This window comes from Hemitrygon akajei, chromosome 2 (genome assembly GCF_048418815.1).
Source record: "Hemitrygon akajei chromosome 2, sHemAka1.3, whole genome shotgun sequence".
NCBI classification, from domain to species: Eukaryota; Metazoa; Chordata; class Chondrichthyes; order Myliobatiformes; family Dasyatidae; genus Hemitrygon; species Hemitrygon akajei.
The window spans coordinates 62,428,254-62,453,520 of NC_133125.1; the positions used below are offsets into that span (position 1 = coordinate 62,428,254).

At 41.4% G+C, this 25,267-nt stretch overlaps 2 protein-coding genes across 7 annotated transcripts in view; both read right to left on the reverse strand.

Annotated features, from left to right (window-relative positions):
* fsd1l (fibronectin type III and SPRY domain containing 1-like) overlaps positions 1-18,272 on the reverse strand; it is a 74,726-nt gene extending 56,454 nt beyond the window's left edge. For 4 of the 5 annotated variants that reach the window (XM_073023876.1, XM_073023867.1, XM_073023858.1 and 1 more), the window contains exons 1-2: positions 18,178-18,272; positions 1,322-1,417 (exon numbers count right to left, since the gene is read on the reverse strand). In XM_073023876.1, coding sequence (XP_072879977.1) covers positions 1,322-1,417; positions 18,178-18,258 — 177 coding nt within the window. In that variant the 5' untranslated portion in view covers positions 18,259-18,272. Of the gene's footprint in view, positions 1-1,321; positions 1,418-4,856; positions 4,970-18,177 lie in introns of those variants that run through there. The other variant, XM_073023885.1, reaches the window with a different exon arrangement.
* A 4,893-nt stretch (positions 18,273-23,165) lies between these two features.
* The window catches only part of rassf6 (Ras association domain family member 6), a 61,737-nt gene continuing 59,635 nt past the window's right edge, over positions 23,166-25,267 (reverse strand). For both annotated transcript variants that reach the window (XM_073023900.1, XM_073023910.1), the window contains one exon: positions 23,166-24,166. In XM_073023900.1, coding sequence (XP_072880001.1) covers positions 24,091-24,166 — 76 coding nt within the window. In that variant the 3' untranslated portion in view covers positions 23,166-24,090. The remainder of the gene's footprint in view (positions 24,167-25,267) is intronic.

Consider the following 25,267-nt stretch of genomic DNA (forward strand, 5'->3'; position numbering starts at 1 on the left):
GTGAAAAAATAACTGAAAAAGGAAAAGTTGGACAGATTTTAAACCAGGAGTTTACAACAGGTTTATAATGGATATTTGCAATAAATATCCAATACAAGTCTGCAAATAACTGCACTATACATCCTGCTAACCTGGCTCCTGTATGGATACCAGTCTACTCTCTTATTTCTTGCATCCTCCTGGAAGCCACTGATACTGAGACTTTCCTCTGGTAGCTGCAATATGTCCTTCTCCTCCTCGAACCACAGGAAGAGCCAGCTCTCTTATAATTGTGAGCTCTTAATCACATCTTACCATTCCCTACTCTTTTGCTTTTTGCCCATCATAGGAAGCATAGTTTCCCTAGTTCCTTCTCATATTTCATCCAGCTGTTTTGCAGCCCTTGGTATTCAATGAATCCAACAATTTAATTACACAACTAGTGTTATCAGCCAGGTAGAATTAACAATTATAATGAAAAGTTATCAACCTTTGTCAGCTCAGTTCTTCCTGATATTACCTGACAAGTATTTCTAGCATATTATTTGAGATTTTCAACAGATGTTCTCCAGCTCTGTTCTAGTGGTGTTTATTTTCCCCTCTTCTCATTTACCACCTTCTATTTACAATTCCTTCTCCTTTATTATATACTCAGACAGCAAATGCATCCTCTGGATCTACTAGTTTTCTGCCCTATTATAGACATTTATCCTGTTCTCAACACCCAATTCCTTCCCAGCATATTAAAATATTTATTTTCTTAACTTTCCCCAGCTTTGGTGAAATATGTCTCTGCCTCTCTTGAAATCTCTGATCTTTTGAGTAATTTTAATTTTTTTTTAAATTTTGGATTTCCAGTAAATGCATTTTTTATTGCTTTTAAACAATTAAACTTACCGTTAAAGGGTAAACTGTTGCTCTTTGGCAAACCAACCGGTACACTTCCTCATGCCTGAACACAGCTCCATACGTTGAAGCCACTGTTTTCCAGGCCATTAACTTGATCCTCTGAGATGCTCATTCCACTGCATCAAATCCCCAGAATGAAATTCTTTATGCCATATTTGCCCATGTCAATCTAAACCATAATTTCAAAATTTCTCTGTGAACTTTGATATTTTGCCCTATGGTTTTGACAGCAGGGGTCCTAAAAATTTGAGGCTACCATTGCATACTGCTCTCATTTTTCTGAGTTGCACTCAGAGCAAGACAATATGAAGACAATACCAGCAATTAACAAAACTTTTTATATAACCAATCAAACTGAAGAAATAAAAGACAGCAGGTCTAGTTAGTGCACGTTTCAGAAACAAATTAAATCATCCACATGTCTGAGCTTTACCTGTACATTTTTTAAAGTGTGGTTCAAAGTTTCAATGAAATTCTGTATTTCATCATCTTTGTTTGCCAGTGTTGAGATTATCCTTTGCAATTCTTCCTGTAATTAGAGTAAAATAAAAATTAGCTGCCTAATGTAACTATATACACTAATATAGTGACATTGCATTTGATGTTAAAAAATGTATTAATTACATGTTCCGAGTGTTTTTTGTCTATCATTTAGTATTAAAGTGACTAAAAAAGTTAAATAGGAATCTGCTTAATACAGAATGCTCTTGCTACTATATGAAACATAGCACACTGCACAACATTTTGTAATGTTGAGTGCTCTTGAGTGCTTCACTTTATACTTGAGTTGTACTACACCCATCATGACAGTCTCCAATGCCCCTGAACCCAATCACTATTACAAACACAAGATCAGTCTTCCGGAAGGTGAAAATGCAGAAAGCACTGCCCTGGATGGAGTTTCTGGCTGTGCCCTTAGATCCTGCACAGATTAGCTGGTGAAGTATTTGCAGAGATTTTTAACTTCTCCTTGCTTCAATCTTAGATTCCCACCTGTTTTAACATTACAACCCAGCACTTAGGAAAAACATGGTGATGTGCCTGATGCCTCTGACATTCACATCATGAAGTGTTTTGAGAGGTTGGTCATGGAACACATCTTCACCCTTGCAGACAAACTCATCCCACCACAATTTGCCAACCACCAAAACAGGTCTGGAATGGCCACCATCATTCTGGCTCTACACATCCCTGAAGCATCCGGATTAATAAAGACATCTATGTCAGACAATTGATTATTGACTTCAGCTCTGTCTTCAATACTGTAATTCCAAACAAACATCTCTAAACTTCTACACTTACAAAGCACTGGTTCCCCACAAGGCTGCATCCTCAGTCCTCTACTCTTGCTACTATACACTCATGACTACAGTCAGATTCTCCAACTTCATCTATAAGTTTGCAGATGATATCACCACAAGAGGGTTAAATCTCAAATAACGAACAGAGTACAGGTAGAGAGCATAGTGACATAGAACATTACAGCACAGAAACAGGCTTTTTGGCCCTTCTTTGCTGTGCCGAAAGATTTTTCAGTCTAGTCCCACTGAGCTGCATCTGGACCATATCCCTCCATACCCCTCTCATCCATGTACCTGTCCAAGTTTTTCTTAAATGTTAAAAGTCAGCCCACATTTACCACTTCATCTGGCAGCTCATTCCACACTCCCACCACTCTCTGTGTGAAGAAGCCCCCCCCCCCCACAACATTCCCTTTAAACTTTTCCCCCTTCACCCTTAACCCATGTCCTCTGGTTTTTTTCTCCCCTAGCCTCAGTGGAAAAAGCCTGCTTGCATTCACTCTATCTATACCCATCATAATTTTATATACCTCTATCAAATCTCCCCTCATTCTTCTACGCTCCAGGGAATAAAGTCCTAACCTATTCAACCATTCTCTGTAATTACCGTAGATGTTGGATTATAAGCCGCTACTTTTTTCCCACATTTTGAACAGCTTTGAACACTGCGGCCTTTACTACGGTGCGGCCAATGCATGATTTTTTTTCATGCCGCCAAAAACATTTTGCCTCGTAACAGTAGACCAATAAAATTGATGAGTAGTTCACAGAGGTCCAAAGAAATTGTACGATAAATCAAGCGCACTTTCACAATTAAATTATTGTAAATCAGTCATTTGTACTCACCCTCATCAACATGGAAAACACTCAAAGAAAAGCATTGTGCTGCCTTTATGGCAGTTATTTAGTTTATAATATTTTCGCTTAGTAATTCATTTTCTAGTTAAAGTTAGAAGTGTTTTAACTATATTTGTTTTCTGTACTACATCCCGGGATGCTATGACGTCACACCCGGTTTCGCCGCGTCTTGTGGGAAATACCGGTTTGCGATAAACGGGAAGGTGGGGGGCGAGCGGCATTAGATCTGAGCGAACGCTGCTTTTAAGTTAAAGGCGATCAATAACTTTTCCTGGTAGGCTACAGTATATATTTTTTTTACCAGTCGTTAGGAGATATTGGAATGTTGTTCAGTAAAAAAGTATACGCAACGTATATTTAAAAGTAGCCGCGTTACAGGCACGGTTCGAAAAAAAGCATTTGCAATATGTATTTGTTTATGTTACCATATGGATTTAATTAAAAGTTAAAAAATCCTCACGTGTAATATCTTTCTGTGTAAATATCTCATATTACAACGTGGGACACCTGCGGCCGAAAATCCGGTGCGGCCTAAAATCCGGTGCGGCTTGTACAAGTACAAAATTGATTTTCTTTCTAAAATTAGAGCCAGCGGCTTTTAATCAGGTGCGCTCTGTAGTGCGAAATCTACGGTAGTTTCTCAAGTCCCAGCAACATCCTTGTAAACCTTCTCTGCACTCTTTCAATCTTATTAATATCCTTCCTGTAATTCAGTGACCAAAACTGCACACAATACTCCAGATTCGGCCTCACCAATCCACATCATGAAGTGTTTTGAGAGTTTGGTCATGGAACACATCTTCACCCTTGCAGACAAACTCAGCCCACCACAATTTGCCAACCCCACCATAACATTCCAACTCTTACACTCAATACTTTAATTTATAAAAGCCAATGTACCAAAAGCTCTCTTCTCGACCCTATCTACCTGTGACGCCACTTTTAGGGAATTATGACATCATGTCAACAATAACCTTTTCCTCAATGTCAGCAGAACAAAAGAGCTAGTCATTTATTTTAGGAATGGGGGGGGCAACGCACATGTCAGTTTGCATCAAGTAAGCTGAGGGTAAGAGGATTGAGAGCTTCAAGTTTCCTTGGAGTGTATATCACTACTGGGAAACAGCCTGCCCTGGAACAACCACATAGAAGGTAAAGTGACTTGACTAGACTAGACACCATGGCCAAGAAAGTTCAACAGTGCCTCTACTTCCTCAAGAAAAGAAATTTGACATATCCCTGACCCTCACTTTATCATTGAATTTCAAAGTTCAAAGTCAATTTACTATCAAAGTACATACAGTATATGTCACCATATACAACCCTGAGATTAGTTTTCTTACAGGCCTACTCAGTAAATCCAAGAAACATACTAGTATCAGTGAAAGACTGCACCCAACGGGACGGACAAACAACCAATGTGCAAAAGACAACCTGTGTAAATGAAAAGGAAGATAAATAAATAAGCAAGCAAGCAACAAATAAAGAGCATGAGTTGAAGAGTCCTTGAAAGCGAGTTCACAGGTTGAGGGAACAGTTCAATAATTGGGCGAGTGAAGTTATCCCCACTGGTTCAAGAGCCTGACGGTTGAGGGATAATAACTGATCCTGAAGCTGGTAGTGTTGATCCTGAGGCTCCTACACCTTCTTCCTGATGGCAGCAGTGAGAAAAGAGCATGGTTTTGATGATAGATGCTGCTTCCCTGTGACAATGCTCAATGATGGGGTTTTACTCGGGATGGACCAGAGGTGGTATCTGCTTTATGACTAACTCATCGTAGTGCACACTTCTGTCTCAGTCCTGCTCACCCGATCTGGAACATCTAGTGGTCAAATGCCGCCCTTCTTATCTGCCGAGGGTGTTTTCTGCCATTATCCTGGTAGCAGTGCACACTCCACCTCAGGCCAACTTCAGGCAGGCAGTGGTGAAGCTCAGTGCTGTAGTCAGCAGGTACGAAACAACACACCCTGAAGCCTTCCCCATCAATGCATGGGATTTCAATCATGTCAGCTTGAAGAAGTCTCTGAACAACAACCACCAACATATCACCTATGGAACCAGAAGAGACAATACACTTGATAACTGTTATACCACCACCAACAATGTTTACTGTGCTATCTCATGCCCACACAATGGAAAATCCGATCACCTGGCTGTGCTTCTACTCTTAGCATATAGGCAGAGAATGAAGACCACAACACCAGTGGTGAGGACAAAGGTATGGTCAAGGGAGGCAGAGAGGTTCTTACAGGATTGCTTTGAGTCCATGGACAGTACAATACTCAGGAATTTATCTTCAAATCTGAATGAATATACCAGTCATCACCAACACTAATCTTCATGTGTAGATTACTATGTGCCTTTAAGAACATACCGGATATACCCAAACCAAATCCTGTGGATGAACCAGATGATTCATAGTCTATTGAGGGCTAGATCTGTGGCATTCAAGACCAGTGATCTAGAATTATACCAGTAGTCCAGGTATGACCAACAGGAGGCTATTTTAAGAGCGAGAAAACAATTCCAATTGAGGTTATAGGCAGAATTGGATGCACGTCAACTCTGGCAGGGTTTGCAGAACATTGCTTCCTACAAAGCGAAACCTAATACTTAAAAGCTGTGATGATACAGTTTCAGAAAAGTTCAACGCCTTTTATGCAAGCTTTGATAGGGAAAATAAAACTACATGTGTGAATCCCTATGGCAGCTGATGATTCAGTGATCTCTGTCTCAGAGGCTGACGTCAGAACACCTTTTAAGTGAAGCCTTGCAAGGACTCAGACTTTGCCGGGTTCTGAAAAGCTATGCCAACAAGCTGACAGTAGTGTTCAAGGACGTGTTCAATCTCTCAATGCTGCAGTTGAAGATTCCCACCTACTTCAAAGGGACGACAATCATCCCAATGCCCAAGAGCAGCATGAGCTGCCTCAAAGAGTATTGCCCAGTGGCATTCACATCTACAGGTAGTCCCCGAGTTACGAACGTCCGACTTATGGACAACTCGTACTTACGAACCAAGGAAGGAGAACGCCGTCCGCCATTTTAAGTTTTTGCCATTGACACTATGTTGAGTGTGTAACTTTGTATTTGGCTGATTCACCCTGACCCCACGCCCCCCCCCCCCCCCCCCCCCCCCGTTCCGGTCAGCTGGCGGTGCAGCGCCGGGCTGGAGAACGGAGGTTCCCGAGTTTGATCCAGTGACAGACTGCTCCCGTGCCGGGTTGATGTCAATCCAGTGACTCCCGTACCATCCGTGCCAGATTGATGTCCAGTTCACAACTCGATCTTGTAAAAAAAAACTGCTACCTCCAGTTTAAATTTCCATGCGGAATACTGTGGAGGATCAAATACCCAAACCCAGCACAGCCCCAACTTGTCCCATTTAACCTGTCTCAGTGCAGTGGAATTTAGGACCCGGGGAATTCAGTGCGGTGGTCCTTAGGACCCAGCTCGGGACCCGCTGCCCGCATTGTTTCTGTTCCATTGACGGGAAGCGATCACGATTGAAAATAAAGTGGAAATAATAAAGCATTTGGAAAGAGGTGAAACATCATCGGTCATTGGAAAAGCGTTAGGCTATAGTCCGTCAACGATTGGAACAATTTTAAAGGATAACGGATAAAGTGAGAATAACGAAGCATGTGAAAAGCCCTGCCCCGGTGTAAGCTACAATTATTACTAAGCAACACAGTGGTTTAATTATTGGAATACATACGTTTCTTAAGTGTTTTATATGCATAGAAAGGTAAAATATATACTATATACTAAGACAAACGTTTGACTAACTGACACTAAATAATACCGGATGTACTTGTTCCGACTTGCGTACAAATCTGACTTAAAGACGGACTCAGGAACAGAACTCGTTCATAACCAGGGGACTGCCTGTACTATTATGAAGTGCTTTGAGAGGCTGCTCATGTCTAGAATCAGTTCCTGCCTAACCAACACCCTGGACCTGCTGCAATTTACCTATCACCACAATAGGTCTACAGTGGATGCAGTCTCATTGTCTCTCCACTCAGCCTTGGATCACCTGGATAAGTGTAATACCTACATCAGGCTGCTGTTTATTGATTACAGCTCAGTGTTCAACACAATCTTACCCTCAGTCCTAATCGATAAGCTCCAAAATTTGGGCCTCTGTACCCCACCCCCTCTGCAACTGGATCCTTAACTTGCTCACCAGGAGACCAGTGCTGATTGGAATTAATATCTCTTTCTTGCTAACAATCAAAATTGGCACATCTCGAAGATGCATGCATGCATCTCCATCTGGTATGGGAGTAGTCGAGCATCAGACCAGAACTGTAAGAACAGCTGAGAGGATCATAGGCATTTCCCTAACATCCATCAGGGACATTTATCAGGAGCAGGTCTTAGTATTACTAAGGATCCCACCTATCCATCCATCCAGCATCCTCTTTGACTTTCTACCATCAGGCAGGAGACTACGATGCATAAAAACAAGAATGGTCAGGATGAGGAAGTTTCTTCCCCCAGACCATTAGGCTTCTGAACTCCCTGCTGCATCCTATTCGAAGTGTCATTGGTTAATCTGTTCCGTACCTTACAACATTTAATATTAATGCACTTCAGTTTGTTACTTATGTGAGATCCGTCTGTAGATTTTGTCCTTACTTCATAAATTATGTGTTATGTGTTCTACTGTGGTTTACACCCTGGTTCGGAGAAACATTGTCTCATTTCTATATACATTATATAAAGGTACATAGTTAAATAACATTAAACCTGAATTGACTTAGCTCACTGATCTACACTCTCTGCACTCATGACTCTCTAGCCATAGCTCAAACACCATTTATAAGATTGCTGATGACACAACCATTGTTGGTAGAATGTCAGATAGTGACAAAGACGCAGACTGGAAAGAGATAGATCAGCTGGTTGAGTGGTGTTGCAACAACAATCTTGCACTCAATGTTGATAAGACTAAGGAATTGATTGTGGATTTCAGGAAGAAGTCGAGGTAACACACATCAGTCCTCATTGAGGGATTAGCAATAGAAAGGGTGCGCAATTAAGTTCCTGGGTATCAACATCTCTGAAGATCTTCCCTGGTCACAACGTATCAATGCAATCACAAAGAAGATATGACAGCAGCTGCATTTCGTTAAGAGCTTGAGGAGACGTGCAATGTCACCAAAGACACTGCACATTTCTACAGATGTGTTATGGAGAGCATTCTAACTAGTTGCATCACCATCTGGCATGGCTGCCAAAAGTAGTAAACTTAGCCAACTCCATCAAGGACACTAGCCTCCACAGCAAGAAGGACACCTTCAAAAAGAGATGCCTTAAAAAGGTGACATCCATCATTAAAAGCCCATAACCCAGGGAGGCGCCAGTGCACATGCGTATGGATTAGACGTGTTTAGTCAGTGCTCCTCTCCGAGGCTTCGACAAAATTATTATTATACCATGTTTTATTCATTCATAGGCTAATAATATGCGTTTACTCTCTCCATCTAAACGGTGTATGGAAAAGTTTGACAATGCTGAAGCCAAACGTCTCCAATAAAGCCAAGACCGCTGACTGCCAAACCAGCAGAGCTAGTGCTAATGCTAACAATGGACCTTTAAATAACTCCTCTGTGTCTGAGATACCGCCAGACAAAACTTACGCCAAGTGCAAGGAATTAGGCCAGGAGATCTGAGTCAGTTCTGAGCAGCATTTACGATCGCTTTGATGTTTTTGAGACAAAGTTCCAGACGCTTGTGGCCTCACAGGCCGATCTACAAATCAATGTGGCTAATCAAGAACTAATTACTAGTGATCTCGAAGCACGGGTGCAAGAGCTTGAAACTAAGTACCTAGAGCTAATGAAACAAAATCGCCAGCTCCAAGCTGAAGTGCTTGACTTAGAGGCCCGTTCCCAGAGACACAACATTAAGATTGTAGGGATACAAGAGGGCGAAGAGGATGGTAAACCCACCAAATTTGTTTCCAGACTGATTCCCAAATTGCTCGGGGAAGAGCATTTCCAAAACCCGGTTTAAGTCGATTGTGCACACCACTCTCTCCAGCCGAAGCCGGCCACCGGCGCTAAGCCACGTACCATCCTGGCACGTATCCACCATTTTCAAGAGAAAGAGCTGATCCTGCACCGCGGCAGACGACCCATGGATAAAAGAGAAACAAGGTTTTGATCTTCTCGGACTACACCAGTGAGATGATGACTCAACGTCGCGTCTTTCGGGATGTACTGCAAACTCTGCATGATGGAGGAGTCAAGCACACACTGCGGTATCTGACCAGGCTCCATATTTACCATCAGGATGGAGGAGCGCCTACAGACTTCGATGACCCAAAGGAAGCAGCACGGTTCTTGGAAAGGAATAACACACGTTAAAGGATGTAGATACATTGACACTGTGCTGGTTTACATGTTGGGATAAGGGGAAGGACCTGCTTGTTATACGTAGCTTTACAATGCTATGGGATTTGATTGCAGAGAATGTTTTACATATGTCTGTTATTACAATGGTTAATTTTGAGTTGTGTCATGAATGCCCAGTTTCAGATGTGGACATTGGATAACTCTTCCCAACTCTAATAGCATTTGTTTGACGGTATTATATAGCTTGTGTTATGAATTTTCTCGGAGAGGGGGTTTGTGATAATTGTGTAATGTTAGTTACCTGCCAGCAGCTCCTTTTTGGATGGAAATGGGGAACTATGTGTCTAGTTCAGGGAGACACGAGTGGGGTGGGTTGTTCTTGTTTTATGACTCAGACATGTTTTTGTTCTTTTTTTAATGTTGTGTTTTTATGAGGCTGCCAGCCATTTTGCACTGTTTACTATGTTTGTACTCAACTGCAATAATCTCTCTTATTCTCATATGCAAAAATCTCATGGTAGAACGCAGCTGGGGGGGGTCAAAGATATTACAGTAGTCTCATGGAATGTTAAGGGGCTTGGTCATGTTGTTAAGAGGGACAATGATTTTATACATCTCAAATCTCTATCCGCAGATGTGATTTTTCATATCAAAGTAACTGAGCAAAACAGATTGAGGTCTAGCTGGATATTGCAGGTTTACCAGTCACCATTTACTTCTCATGCCTGTGGTGTGGCTATCCTCTTTAGGAAAAATATTCCATTTCAACTCGCTTCCATGACCACGGATCCTCTCGGCGGGTATATCATGGTCTCTGGCACCATTAATTAGTTTTCGCTAACCTTCCTTAATATTTATGGTCCAAGCACAGACGAGCCAAATTTTCTTAGGAAAGTTTTTGACTTATTTCCGGATGCCAGTAATTCAAATATAATAATCAGTGGTGACTTGCTACCTCGATCCATATTTAGATAGACTGTCCTCCCGCCCTCAAATATTGTGTCAGTGCAAGTCCTAAACCATTTGATTAAATCTAGGAATTTAGTAGATATCTGGCGAGTTTAACATCCCAGCGACAAGGACTATTCTTATTATTCTCATGTACACAAATCCTATAGAATAGACTATTTTTTGGTTGACTCTCATTTAATTTCTCATGTCAGCAATACAAAACATGATAATATATTAGCTTCTGACCATAGCCCCTTGACAATGTCACTATATTTCTCCCTTTGCAAACGAATCTACTCCTGGTGTTTTAACCCTTCCCTTCTCACTGATAAGAAATTTATAAAAAACATCACCACCAGATTAAAAGATTTCATAGAAATTAACGATAATGCCGAAGTGTCAGATTCCACACTCTGGGAGACATTAAAAGTTGTAATTCATGGGTATATAATTTCATATCAATCTGCTGCTAAGAGGGAGAGAAAAGGGCGATTATTAGAGATTGCGAATACTCTCCCAACCCTCGAAGCGACATACCAGGCCTCAAAATCCTCTGAAGACTATAGTAAGATAATGAAGCTTAAATATTAGTACAATTGCATCTTGGGCAGACAAGTATACAAACTCCTCTTAAAATTTTGAAATGGGGGACAAGCCTAGGGGACTCCTGGTGCGGCAACTTGGGGTGCCCAGGCTTCAAAGTCAATCCACTGCATTAGATCGAGGGCGGGCACCCTATTAACTAACCCTAAGGAGGTAAATGACTGTTTTAAAGAATTTTACAGAGAACTCTACACCACTAAATGCGATGCCACTCAATCTGACTTGAATGACTTCTTTCACTCTCTTGTAATGCCGAAACTCAGTAACACTGCCCAGGGAGGACCCAGATTCTGACTTCACATTGGAAGAAATAACCTCTACCATTAAGTCATTTCCGTCTGGCAAGGCAGCTAGGCCAGGTGGATTAGGCTGCAAATTTTATAAGAAATTCTGTGATATCCTCGCCCCACTCCTCCTCAGAATGACATCTTGCTCTAAGAGAGACAAAACATTGTACGAGGCTAACATTTCTAAGGAAAGGTAAAGAGGAAACAGACCCGGTCAGCTACAGGTCCATTGCACTCCAGAACTTCGACAGAAAAGTAATCACTAAAATGCTGTCTAACCGGCTAAATAAGCACTTGTCATCAATCATTCATCCTAATCAGACAGGATTCATCCCGGGCAGGTTTTCCTTTTCCAATGTCAGACGCCTCCTTAATACTATGTTTGCTGATCATGGGAAAGCCAGTGGAGCAGCAATCTTATCCCTTGATGCATAGAAGGCTTTTGACCAGATTCAGTGGGCTTACATGTTTGAGTCACTGTATAGATTTGGGTTTGGCGAATCATTTATATCCTGGGTAAAACTGATATACGCTAGCCCATTGTGTTCTATCATAACCAATGGCGACAATTCAACTATGTTTCCCCTATACCATTCAGTTCAGCAGGGTTGCCCTCTCTCGCCAGCCCTATTTGCCGTCGTGGTAGAGCCCCTTGCCCTAAAAATAAGAAGTCACCCAAATATTGTGGGTTTGAAAGTGCGAGGTATTGAAACATTTATTAGTTTATACGCTGACTATGTGATACTGTACTTACAAAATTCAGAAAAGTCAGTCCCCCTTCTAGATTTAATCACCTCCTTTGGCAGACTATCAGGATACACAAATCAATTGGACAAAAAGTGACTTTGTGCCCCTCTCTGATGTCTACACGCTGGGTTTTTTGGAAAGTGTCCCATTTAAAATAGTTAAAGATCATCTTACCTATCTTGGCTTGACAATACCCCAAGATCCTAAACTAATATTTAAATTATACTTCGCGGCATTCATCTTAAAACTTAAACAGAACATAGTAAGTTGGAAAGCCCTACGTTTGTCCATGATTGGCCATATAAATTCAACTAAAATGGTTTCCCTTCCTAGGTTTCTCTATCTGTCAAAATCTCCCCATTTTTCTCACATCAGCCTTCTTTAAAGAATTGGACTCCATAATTTTGTCTTACATTTGGAATTACATGAACCACAGGATTTCGAAAATTCATTTGCAAAAGCCCAAGTCTGAAGGAGGGCTGGAATTACCTGCATTCAGACATTATTGCTGGGCTGTCAATGTTAGGGCTCCAATGTTTTTGGCAACAGAGGTCTCCAGATAACTTAGCCCCTGGGGCTCCCTTGTGGCTATATATGGAGTCTAACTCTGTTGTCAACTCCTCCTTGCCAGCCATGCTGTTCTCTAAGGTAGAAAAGTCTGGGACTTCAATAAGTCTAAGTTTTGTTTCGAAAAACTCCATCAGAGCTTTAAACCAGATTAGGAGCATTCTGAATCTACCAGAGACCTCTGTACAAACACCAGTCTGTTTCAACCACTCCTTTCTACCCGCATGGTCAGACAAAACCTACCATGCCTGGAGGGAGAAGGCTCTAGTTTCTATTGAAGACCTGTATATAGAGGGATGGTTTGCAACATTTAGTCTGCTGAAAGAGAAATTTGAGCTGCCTCACTCATACTTCACACACACACTGCCTCATTTCATTACTTATAAATTAGACACTACGTCCAATCCAAGATTTGTAATTTTGAAATCCTTCCAGGGAAGCACATATTTTTTGATATCTTAAAGAACCCTCCTGACTCCAGGCATCTCATTTCTAAGTTTATACGTTTATTTGATGGTTGTACTATAGCCTCCACTGTAAAGATCAGGGAGGTCTGGAGAGAGGAGTTGGGCATTGAACTATCTGAAGCTGCCTTGGACAAGAGTTTGTCTTATGATACGGGCCTGCTCTGTTAACAGTAGACATCAACTGATTCAGTTCAAAGTTGTCCATCGTCTTCACTATTCTAAACTCAGGTCGCACAAGATTTATCCTTTTGTCTCACCTATGTGTGATAGATGTCAAGGGACAGAGGGCACATTGTCACACACCTTTTGGTTTTGCCCTTCACTGACTGGATTTTGGTCCAAAATATTGGACTGGTACTCAAAGGCCTGTAAAAGATTGTTCCCCTTGGAAGCTGGTCTCACCATCTTTGGCTGTTCGCAATCCACTCTACGCTTCCCTACAGCTATACAACAGTCTCTGATGCTAGGGATGACTGTTGCTAAAAGACTTATCCTGAGGGAATGGAAATCACCCTCTCCCCCTTCTTTCCGGAGACGGATGGCTGACATGATCTCAGTCATTCAGATGGAGAGACTCAGGTTCTTGAGAACCAACTCAATTAAAAAATTTTCGGCTATCTGGGATCCATTTCTTGCCTACCTAGATGAGACCAGGGGCAGATGAACAATTTCCCCCCAGCTAATCTTTCACAGCCCTCATTTGAGACTTAATGTTGAGCACTTTGTATAACAGGCATTCCTCTAATATTACGTCCTTTTTTCTGCTCATTTTATTTTCATACATGTCTGAGCTTATATGTTCTTGTTGATACTGTTTCTTGAAAATTTTGAAAATAAAGTATTAAAAAAAATGACCCAGAACATGCCCTCCTCTCATTGCTACCATTAAGGAAAATGTACTAGTTTTGAACTCCCCTACCTGGAGAAGGCAGATTAGCAACCATCTTATCTATGGCTCTCAATAATTTCATCATTTCTACAAGGTCACCCCTCATTCTCTGATGTTGCAAGAAATTAAGACTTATCCTGGCTAACCTCTCTCTATAACTCAGGTCCTCCAGTCCTGCTTATGTCCTTGTAGATCTTTTCTGCACTTTTTCCAGTTTAACCACATCCTTCCTGTAGCAGAATGACCAAAACTGTACACAATACTCCACGTATAGCCCAACCAACAGCTTGTACTGCAAAATCATCAAATCCAGTTTAATGCCCTGACTGATAAAGACTGGCATGCTAATTACATTTCCCACCATCTGCTCATCTGTAATGGCACATTCAAAATATGCAGTTCTAGGCCACTTTATTCCACTACTCTCTCTCATGCTGCACCATTCATAGTACAAATCCCACACTAGTTTGATTTTCCAAAATGCATCACCTCACTCATATCAGTATTGAAATCCATTGGTCATTCCTGAGTTCTAACTGCTCAAGATCCCCTGTAATCTACAATAATCTTCACTTTCAATAACACCTTCTAATTCTGTGTCACACTCAAACTTACTGATCAAGCCTTGTGCATTTACATCCAACTTATTTATATTACAAATAACAAGGGTCCCAACCAGACCTGGTCCCAACAAGACCTGTGTGGCATATCACTAGTCACCTACCTGGCATTGAGCACTAACCTTGAAACACAGGCCTGTTTCCTACCTCCAAGCCAATTTTGAATACACTTGTTTTCCATGTTACCTACCTTTCCAGAACAGCCTACCATATGAGAACTTGTAAGAGGCATTGCTAAAGTCCAAATAGATAACTTCTATTGTCCTACCTTCATCTACATTTCTGGTTACCTGTTCAAGAAAAAACACTAAAAGATTAATCAACACAAATTTCTATGCACAAAGCCATGCTGACTTCTCCAAATCAAACTCTGTCTATCAAAATCCCTGTAGATCTTGTCCCTCTGGTAACTTTGCCACTTCTGACTGAGCAACCTGTAGTTTCCTGGCTTGTCCTTGCTACCCTCCTTAAACAACGAAACAACATTAGCCATCTACCAAGCCTTCAGGAATTTTACCAGTGGCTAATGATGAAATAAACATCTCCACAATTTCTCTAGTGTCCCAGAAAGTCAAGGATGCCCTGTTGGGCCCTGGGGGATTTATCCATCTTAAGGCTGTGAATACTTCCTCCCTGGTAATACAAATATCCAAAACATCTAGACTTGCTTCCATTATCTCTTGAGCAACCAGAATTTTCTCCTCTAGTACACAATGAAGTGAAAGATTTCTTAAAAGTTTACCCACCTCTTGTGATTCAAGCAATGTTCCTTCCAATTTCTTTTTACAGCTATGCAGACCAACCCTTGCTCACAGCAGGAAATATTTACACAGCCTGGCAGTAATTTAAAATTTTTATATAATATGCATACTATGAATATTTAGAATGAAAATTGAAAATCACAGACTTCTGATTTTATTTATTAATTGAAGGGTATAAGGAAATACAGTGCAACAAAGAAAATCTTTCGCATTTTGTAAATTTTTTGTCTGTCTTTATTCCAGCTCTGTGGCAACAAAGACTACGTCTACAGCAGCATTTTTGTTACTGTGAGGCTGTTCACCCCACAGCTTAGAGCAAACAGTGGGTTTGAGACATAGGTGGCACTGCTCATCTCTCAGGAGACCTACTCTCTCCCTAGCCACATTTTCTCTTTGGAAAAGTTTGCAGCCATTGGAAGTAGCAATATTGTTTCATTTGCAAGTTTGTAGCATCTTAGTACTGATATAAATATAAACCTACATTACAATAACGGCCTGTGTGACTGAGCTGGGAGAACCACTACAGCGCATCTTCAACATGAGCCTGGAGCAGAGAAGAGTACCCAGACAGTGGAAAACATCCTGTATTGTCCCGGTACCGAAGAAACCACAACCAAAGGAGTTGAATGACTTCAGACCTGTTGCCTTGACGTCGCACGTGATGAAGACCATGGAGCGGCTGATAATACAGAATCTGAGGCCACAAACCAGGCACGCCCAGGATCCTCTTCAGTTTGCGTATAAGGAGAAGGTGGGAGTGGAGGATGCTATCACGTATTTGCTGCACAAATCACTCTCTCACCTAGATGGGGTCAGTTGTGCTGTGAGGATTACATTCCTTGACTTCTCTAGTGCCTTTAACACCATCCAGCCCAAGATCTTAAGGCACAAACTAACGGAGATGGGAGTAGACTCTCACATGGTGGATTGGATAGTGGACTACTTGACAGATAGACCTCAGTATGTGCAGTTGGGAGACTGTAGGTCTGACACGGTGGTCAGCAGCACAGGAGCGCCGCAGGGAACGTCTTAATAAGCTGGTAAGGAAGACGGGCTCTGTCGTGGGCAAAGTACTGGAGAGTTTAACATCGGTAGCTGAGCGAAGGGCGCTGAGTAGGCTACGGTCAATTATGGAAAACTCTGAACATCCTCTACATAGCACCATCCAGAGACAGAGAAGCAGTTTCAGCGACAGGTTACTATCGATGCAATGCTCCTCAGACAGGATGAAGAGGTCAATACTCCCCAATGCCATTAGGCTTTACAATTCAACCGCCAGGACTTAAGAACTTTTTAAAAGCTATTATTAATGCTTTTTGAGATAGTGATTTAGATGCATATCATATTTTTTACTGAGTTAAGTATTGTATGTAATTAGTTTTGCTACAACAAGTGTATGGGACATTGGAAAAAAAAGTTGAATTTCCCCATGGGGATGAATAAAGTATCTATCTATCTATCTAATAGGGACAAATCCTTACATTAATTTATGACTGATCTTCCTGCAAGGCTAACACACTGTATTGAAAACCAGTCACTTACACACTTGATAATACCATAGTGATAAAACACTTTCTTTCATTACAATCCGTCACCCACCCGACAGCCAACTTAGTGTGAGGACCACTGCTGAGCATCCAGAGTTTTTTGTACATTATCCCAAACATTTACCCACACCTGCCTGCATGGGGAATAGTATGATCATAGGAATGAATTTTGCATGACTAAAGGTAACAAAGTCTTTATTCACTGTCTTTACTCAAGCTTTGATATACACACTTTGATAATAAATGTACTTTGAACTTTTAACAGTCCTACAGAATTTGTAGGAAGACAAGTAGGATAATTAAAAATAGACAACTGCAACTTTCTTCAACTCGGATACAAAATATAAAGAAACAGTTGGATGCAACTAGGATGCAATTAAGAAGAATGGTAGGAACAAGTCCCATTTCACTGAGAAATGAAGCCAGGATCCCCAAATGTATAAGAAGTGGAAGTGGAGACAGTCTGTCTGCCCCTGGTACAGCACTTGATCTCATAACTTCTTGGCAAAAAAAACATGAATGACTAGCGATAACTCCCCGCCCCAAACCCATTCTCTTCGTTCCTCACTCACTCAACCCCACTTCCCCATCTCAAAGCAGCCTACTTCTTCCTTACAAAAACTCTAAACACCTACCTGTACCTTTCTGCCTCAAAATAAAACCTCTATCCCATCTCTCTGCCTCTTTCCAACCCCACAAAAATCTCCACTTTGTTGATTTTTCTCTTCCTCTTCCCCACAAAACAACTAAACTCATCTCTGTATTCCTCCCTCAAAACTAAAAAAACAGCCCAGCTTCATTCCCACCACCGTCTCCAGTATATCTCATAACCTCTTATCCAATAAACAGAAATGAAAGCCAAATTAAATTAAACATAAGTTAGTGTATTAAACTGAAATCATAAACCAGAGAAAAATAATGTGGCCATATCACTCATTATATTACTATGGTAGTGATCAGATGCGAGACTCCGGGTAATGGGGGTGGGGCCAGAGTGTTCTGGTAGACCGATGGGGATGTAGAGGGACTTATGAGGTTGAGGAAGGCTTAGGGAATTGAACGGAAGGGCTACGAAGGGGTCTGTGGACGGGAACAGGGGTGGACCCTTGGTGACCGGGATTAGAGCTTGGGGGGAGAACCGCCGGCTTGGGAGGCCTGGGGCGGGGTCCGTGGATGGGGGGGCGAAGGGACAGTGGGGGGAACAGTCCGGGTGGGAGGGAGGGCCCGGACTTGTTAGGAACAACCGCACTCTGGGATCAGGTGGTGGTGCTGGTGAAATTTGGGAAGGGAGCCTGCTATCCCAACCGACACGGCTAGGCACTTACCCGCTGCGAGTCCATGACACCGTCAAACAGCCGACCAGATGACATCCGCGCCTCCCCTGAGTGGGGACCACCAGCGCGCATGCGCAGTGCCTGCGGTCCCGCGCAGGACGTTGCTCGTGAACGGGCCGGGTGACGTCATAGACAATCAGACCGGCAGCGCGCACTTTGTGAAGAGCTCTTCGTGAGCGTTTGTCTTCTTCTTCCTTCAGTTTTTACGGCAGTTGGCATCCACATTGTTGCATTATTGCCATCTTCAGGATTTACTGTCCCTCATTGTCCATTCACTTGACTGCCTACAGTCGTCTTTCCAGTCCCGTCGCCCTTAAAAAACTAAACAACCATTTCCTCCCCTGATCACTCTCCCCACATTCCAATAAACCTTTAACACTGTTCTCTACCGGTCCTATTTTGCGTAATTGTTGTAGCATTTGTTGTCTTTCCTGTGCAAATCTCCTGCATGAAATAAGGATATGCTCTACTGTTTCAGTCTCCTGACATAGATCGCAAAAACCAGTTGGATGTTTATTTATGGTGGCCAGAGTACCATTAAGGTTGCTGCGCCCAATTCTCAATCTACTTATAATTAATTGCTCCTTCCACTTTTCTCCCCCAATCCTTCCCATATCTACTCTGTTCTGAATTGAATGTAAATGTCTTCCTTTTATTGCTCTATCCCAATGCTGCTGCCGCTGTTGATTTATCCTTCTCCACACTATGCTCTTCCCCTCTGATTTTGATAACTTGATATTGACCTCTACAGATCCTTTTTTGACAGCTGCTTTTGCCAGCTTATCTGCTGTCTCATTATCCATAATACCCGAATGTGCTGGAATCCACATGAATGCGATATTTTTGCCTTGTCTAGCCAGTCTTGAATATGCAAACAGGATTTCTTAAAGCAGATCCTGGTGTCTTCTAGCTGTACCCGCCTTAATGCTTGCAAGGGCCGATACAGAATCGCTACATATCACAAAATTACTACAGTCAACCTGCTCACTCCATTCCAGTGCTAACAATATGGCAAACATTCCAACTGCATAAATACTCAAGCAATCCGGCGTTCTCTTGCTAATTTCCACTTGATAACTTGGCACAACAATTGCAGACCCTGTTGCACCCGTTTCTGGATCCTTTGATCCATCTGTAAAAATCTATAGGTCTGTGGTGAACTACATATACCAGAGTGGTTTGCTCCCAACAGACCCCTGCTGACTGCTCCTGTGGCTCCTCCCACAAACCCCTGTATAAAGGCGAATGAGGCCTGAGGCCGGCCCTCATTCTCCAGGATGTTGTGTTGTTCATTCTTCCAGTCAATAAAAGCCGATATCTCACTTCTTACGTCTCAGAGTGAGTTATTGATGGTGCATCAAGGTCTTTATATTTACATTCCCGATACCTATAATATTCACTGAGTATATCAACCGTTTTATTACTGCATTTAATCTTAAGTAATTCCAAATCTACAGAGGGATTTTCTAATACCCAGAAAGGTTTGACAGGCCACACCACACTTGGACAAAACTTTTTATCATATACACCCATATCTTTTGCTGTTTGCTCTCCTGTCCAGCCCAAACTTTCAGCCTGGGCTAAGGACTTGAAATGAGCGTTTGTCCTATGAAGTCAAAAGTTTCGACATCAAAGCTCTTGAATGCAGAATTTGCTGCAAACATTAGCAGTAATTCATACTCATTACTTCATGATACCATTTTGACCGTGCATTTTGAAGTTATTAGTGAAAGATTCCGATGATGCTGTCCCAAAATATTAGCAATAATTTTCCTCATTGTATATATTCGATAATTTCACTGCAAAATAAATGTTGCTCTGGAATGGCAGGGATGCAGTAGTGCAAAGTTTTGGTTATTTTTCCCATGTTGTTAAAATTCATTTGTGGCCTAGTCCTCTGAAATATATTAGCCAGTTCAAAGGTTTATTTTGTTGTCAAAGTATGCATTTACAATACTACTGATATTCATTTTGGGATGTGTGTTCACAGCCCAAAGCCTAATTCAAGGTCTACGACCACGGTTATAGTAGAGAGTCACACAAAACACAAGCAAATCGGAGCAGGATTAGATCATCTCGCCCCTGCAGCCTACCCACCATAAATGAAGGCATGATTGATCTACTCCTTGGCTCAACTCTTCCTCTGTGTCAAATCCTCTTAGTCCTCCATTCCTCAACCATTCAAAAATCCATACCCACCACCAGTTTAAATGACTATAGTGACCCAACCTCTACAAATGTGGGAAAGAGAATTCCAGAGGATTACCACTGGATCATCTGGGCCCAAGATGTGAGTGATGATTTAGGTTTACTTTCACCTTCAGAATTGTGGTTGAAGGTAGAGCTGACTATAGTGGTTTGGTTGAGACTGTTGAGCTTTGGCTAGGTTTGAAGCAGCATGGGATAGCAGGATACAGTGAGGAGAATTCAGAGTCATATTCTGGGAAGGGTGAAAGGTGGAATCAAGAGCTGTATTAGGACTGAAGACATTATTACAGTTTTGTGAGAGAGGAAATTGAAAAAAATAGCTTCAGAGGGAAATTTAATTAGTGGGTGAATGGATGGTGGCTCGTGCTTAGATGCATTTCAATTAACTGCAGCTCTCTCAACCTGGAAAATTAAGATCATATTTTATCATGAATGACCAACTATGGAGAGCCGATGTTATTGTTGACAAATTTCCCATTATATTTTCCAAAATGAGTGTTGTGTATACGAGTCTAGGCTAGGGATGACTCCCCAGGTCAGAGATTCCCGAGAGCAGAAGCTTATGCGAGTCCAGAGTTTGATGCCAATCTGTGATCGGCCAGTTGATACTGAAGGTTGAAGACTTAAGTCAGTTGAGACCTGATGATCAAGGCCCCTGGGTCAGGGGTTCTAGAGGTCTGACGTCTGTGAGTTTGCTCGTCTGGGCTAGGACTGAAGGTTGCAGACCTGGAGGTGCACTGTCCTGGGGTTGAAAGCCTGTCTGTGTGGGTGGGAAGTGGAAAAGGGGCTCTGTGTGCTGTTGTTGTTTTGCTGCTATTGTTTCATTGTTGTAATTGCTTGTGTTGTTCTGTTGAACATTGTAGATGTGCTATTTTGGCTCTGGAATGTGTGATAACACTTATTGGCTGCCCCCAGCACATCCTTGGTAAGGCACATGTGGCATTTCACTGTATGTTTTAGACTATAAGACCATAACATCAAAAAAACATTGGAACAGAATTAGGCCATTTGGTCCATCGTATCTGCTCAGCCATTCCATCATGGCTGATTTATTAACCCTCTCAACCTGATTCTCCCCGTAACCTTTGGTGTCCTTACTAATCAAGAACCTATGAAACTCTGCTTTAATTATACCCAATGACTTGACCTCCACAGCCATTGGTGGCAATGGATTCCAGATTCATCACTCCAAGTGCAGTCTGAGGAATGCCTTATGAAGTCTCAGCATTACATCCTTGTCTTTATGTTATGGACATTATTGAAATTAATATTAATAATGAATTTTCCTTCCTTACCACTGACTCAATCTGCAAGTTAATCTTTAGGGAATCCTACACAAGGACTCCCAAGTCCCTTTGCATCTCTGATTTTTGAATTTTCTTCCTGTTTAGAAAATAGTCTGCACCTTTATTCCTTCTACCAAAGTGCATGACCTTACACTTCTATACACTGTATTTCATCTACCACTTCTTTGGCCATTCTCCCAATCTGTCTAAGTCAGGGATTCGCAACCTTGGGTCCACGGACTCCTCAGTTAATGGTTAGGCTCCATGGCATAAAAAGTTGGGAACCCCTGGTCTAAGTCATTTTGCAGATTCCCTGCTTCCTTAACACTTCCTGCCACTCCACCTATCTTTGTATCGTATGTAAATGTGGCCACAAAGCCATCAATTCCATCATGCAAATCATTGACATATAATGTGAAATGAATCTTAATCTGCTACTGGCTACAATATGGATGATCTGAGCGAGTTTACTTCCCGTTTGCTCCATTTTACACGTTAACAATGGCAGCTGGTCCTTGAGGGTTTTGAGATGAACTTGTGGGGTGCAAAGTGTAAGGCAGCCGTGGAAGAAGCATGTAAGCAGACCAGATTGTTGATAGTCTATCAATGGTATACCCAGTCTTCCTGTGGAAAAGCCACTCTGGTTCGATAACTTCTAGTGGAGAGCATCATGAAAAGTTTGTTTCAAGATGACACTGAAAATGATCATTTACTTCTACTTTCATATGGACTTAGTTTGTATAAAAATATGAGAATATATTTACGTTGCATCAGACTTTGCCAGGTTGACATCAAATTTGATCAATGATTGAACTTCATTGTTTAATTTAAAAGGGTACATTGGATCACAGAGTGCTTTTAATTAATGGCCAAAATTATATAATTGGAATATAGTTCCTGCATTTGGTCCGATTTCAATAATAGATCATTGCACATTTTATTTGAGCTTACGAAACCTCGAAGCGGCAAGTTAAATAAAATAATAACTAAATCAAAATGTTTGAAGCTGATTTTAGTTTTACCTCATAGTTAAGGAATTCAAGCTGTTGGTGAATTCAACTCCTTGGTAATATTGGAGAAGCAAAACCAGTAGATGCTGGACAATGGAGCAAACAAAGCAAACCGCTAGAAGGGTCAGACAACATCCACGGGGGGAAAAGGACCTGATGTTGCTTCTCAGCCTGAAACATCAACAATCTGGTCTGCTTGTGTGCTTCTTCCACAGCTGCCCTTACACTTAGCTTTTTGCCTCCTTTGCCCTTTTGCATCCACAGATGCTGCTTAACCTATTGAGTTCTTACAGCAGTTTTATTGCCTGTTTGCTTATTCTTCTTCTCTTTATTAATGTTTCCCCAGAAACTCCCTGCAAATATATTTTTGGAAGCATACAATGTTAGCACAACTGGTACTTACACAGTGTTTTTAATCTAAAAGACAAGATCAGCATCATACAATGAAGAGTAATTAAACAAAATATATTGTTGCTGAGTTTCTTGCATTTTCAACTTTATTTAAAATTGTTTCAAAGAACAAATAATAGAATCAATATTACTCTCTTTTTGTTTTTAGTTTTAAGATTAACCATCTAAAATGAGGCATAGCTTCAAGAAAAATGGCAACTTTGTGAGAGGAACTACAACCATACCTTTTCACGTTTCTTTGCATATCACGATAGAATTGGAAGAAAAGGAAATTAAACATAGAAACACATCTTGGAACGTAACCAAACAGATCTTCACATCTAGTCACTCTAGAAATTATTCAAGTGGCTGATAGCATTCTTCTCTAAGTTCAAGAATGAGCAAGAGGACAGAACTAGAGTAGGACAACACTATAGAAGTGAAAGTCCTGGAGGCAGCTGAAAACAAGAGCGACATTTTTAATAAGATCGTGGGAAAGGAAACAAGCACAAAGGTTGTAAAGGATTTGTATATATTAGAACTTAAGAAGAAACAGTTTCAACAACCACAAAATTATAGAAAGTAGAATGAGGGTAGCAGCTCAACAGTGCTTTGGAAATGTCAAGTATAAAGGTAACATATGGATGATGGTTTCAGCAACAGCTGAGGCTTGGGAGCGGTAGCCTGAATGATGTGTGTAAATGTTGTCTGAAGCCATTCTCAGAGTAAATGTGATATTGCGGGCTGTGAATAGTATGGTTCTTTTTCGGACAGTTGACAAAAGGAAGGAGGATGATACTGAGTAGAAAATGGGAACTGCAACAGAAGCATCTCTGGAATATTTGAAGAAATATAATTAATGATATGTGATTTAGTCTACAGTTTCCTTTTGCATTGTTCATGTATTGAGGCTATTAATGCACCATTACAAGCCTCAAGAAAAATCTAGGCAATTAATTTTGCAGTTTGACATTTCCTGACATCCATTTTCTCAGTGGTCGGATTCTTCATTAAACTGAAGTTTCTGTCCGTACCATCATTCGTCTTCGTAGCTGCTGAACTAAAGACTTTTTCTCCATTCTGTACCTGTAGATATGGTAGTTAGAATTATTTACAAGAGAGACATAAGAGACTTGAGATTACTGAATCTAGCACTATAAACAATCTGCAGGAAGAGCTCAGCAGGTCGAGCAACATCTGTGGGTGAAGTGAAGGGTGAGTTCAGGTAAGAAACTTCAATGTTTCTGATGAAAACCCTTCATTAGAATTGCTTATAGGTAGATACACCAATGTCATAGGCCTTACTAAGTAAATACCATTGTGTTCATTGTGGGCTGTATCAAGGGTGTGATGAATCAGTAAACAGGAGGGAGATTGAAAATTTGGCTGAGTGGTGTGATAACAACAGCTTCTCAGTCATGTCATTAAGACAAGGAACTGATCAGGAGAGGGAAACCAAAGATCCACAAGCCAGTAATCATCAGAGGATCAGAAGTAAAGAGGGTCAATAACTTTTTACTCCTGGTGTCACTATCTCAGAAGACTTGTCCTGCACCCATCATATAAATATAATTGCGAAGAAAGCACGACAGTGCCTCTGCTTCCTCAGGAGTCTGTGGAGATTCGACATGTCATCAAAAACCTTGGCAAATTTCTATAGATGTGTGGTGGGAAGTGTGCTGACTGGCTGCATTATGGCCTGGTATGGGAACACCAATGCCTTTGAGCAGAAAATCCTACAAAAGGTAGTGGATTTGGCTCAGTATATGATGGGTAAAACTCTCCCAACTATTGAGCACATCTACATGAAATACTGCCGTAGAAAGGCAGCATCCATGATCAAAAATCCTCACCACCTGGTCCACGCTCTTTTCTTGCTGTTGCCATAGGGAGAGCCTCTGGTCTCAAGCCACTCGGTTCAGAACAGTTATTACACCTCAGTCATCAGGCTTGTGAATGAAAGGGATAACTACGTTCATTTAAGGACTCTTTTCTCTTGTTACTTCATGCTTGTTATTTATTGTTATTTACTTATATCTGCATTTACACAGGTTGTTGTCCATTGATCCTGTTTACAGTTACTATTCTATAGATTTGCTAAGTATGCACACAGAAAAAGAATCCCAGGGTTGTATGTGGTGTCATGTATATACTCTGATAATTTTTACTTTGAACTTTGAGATCATA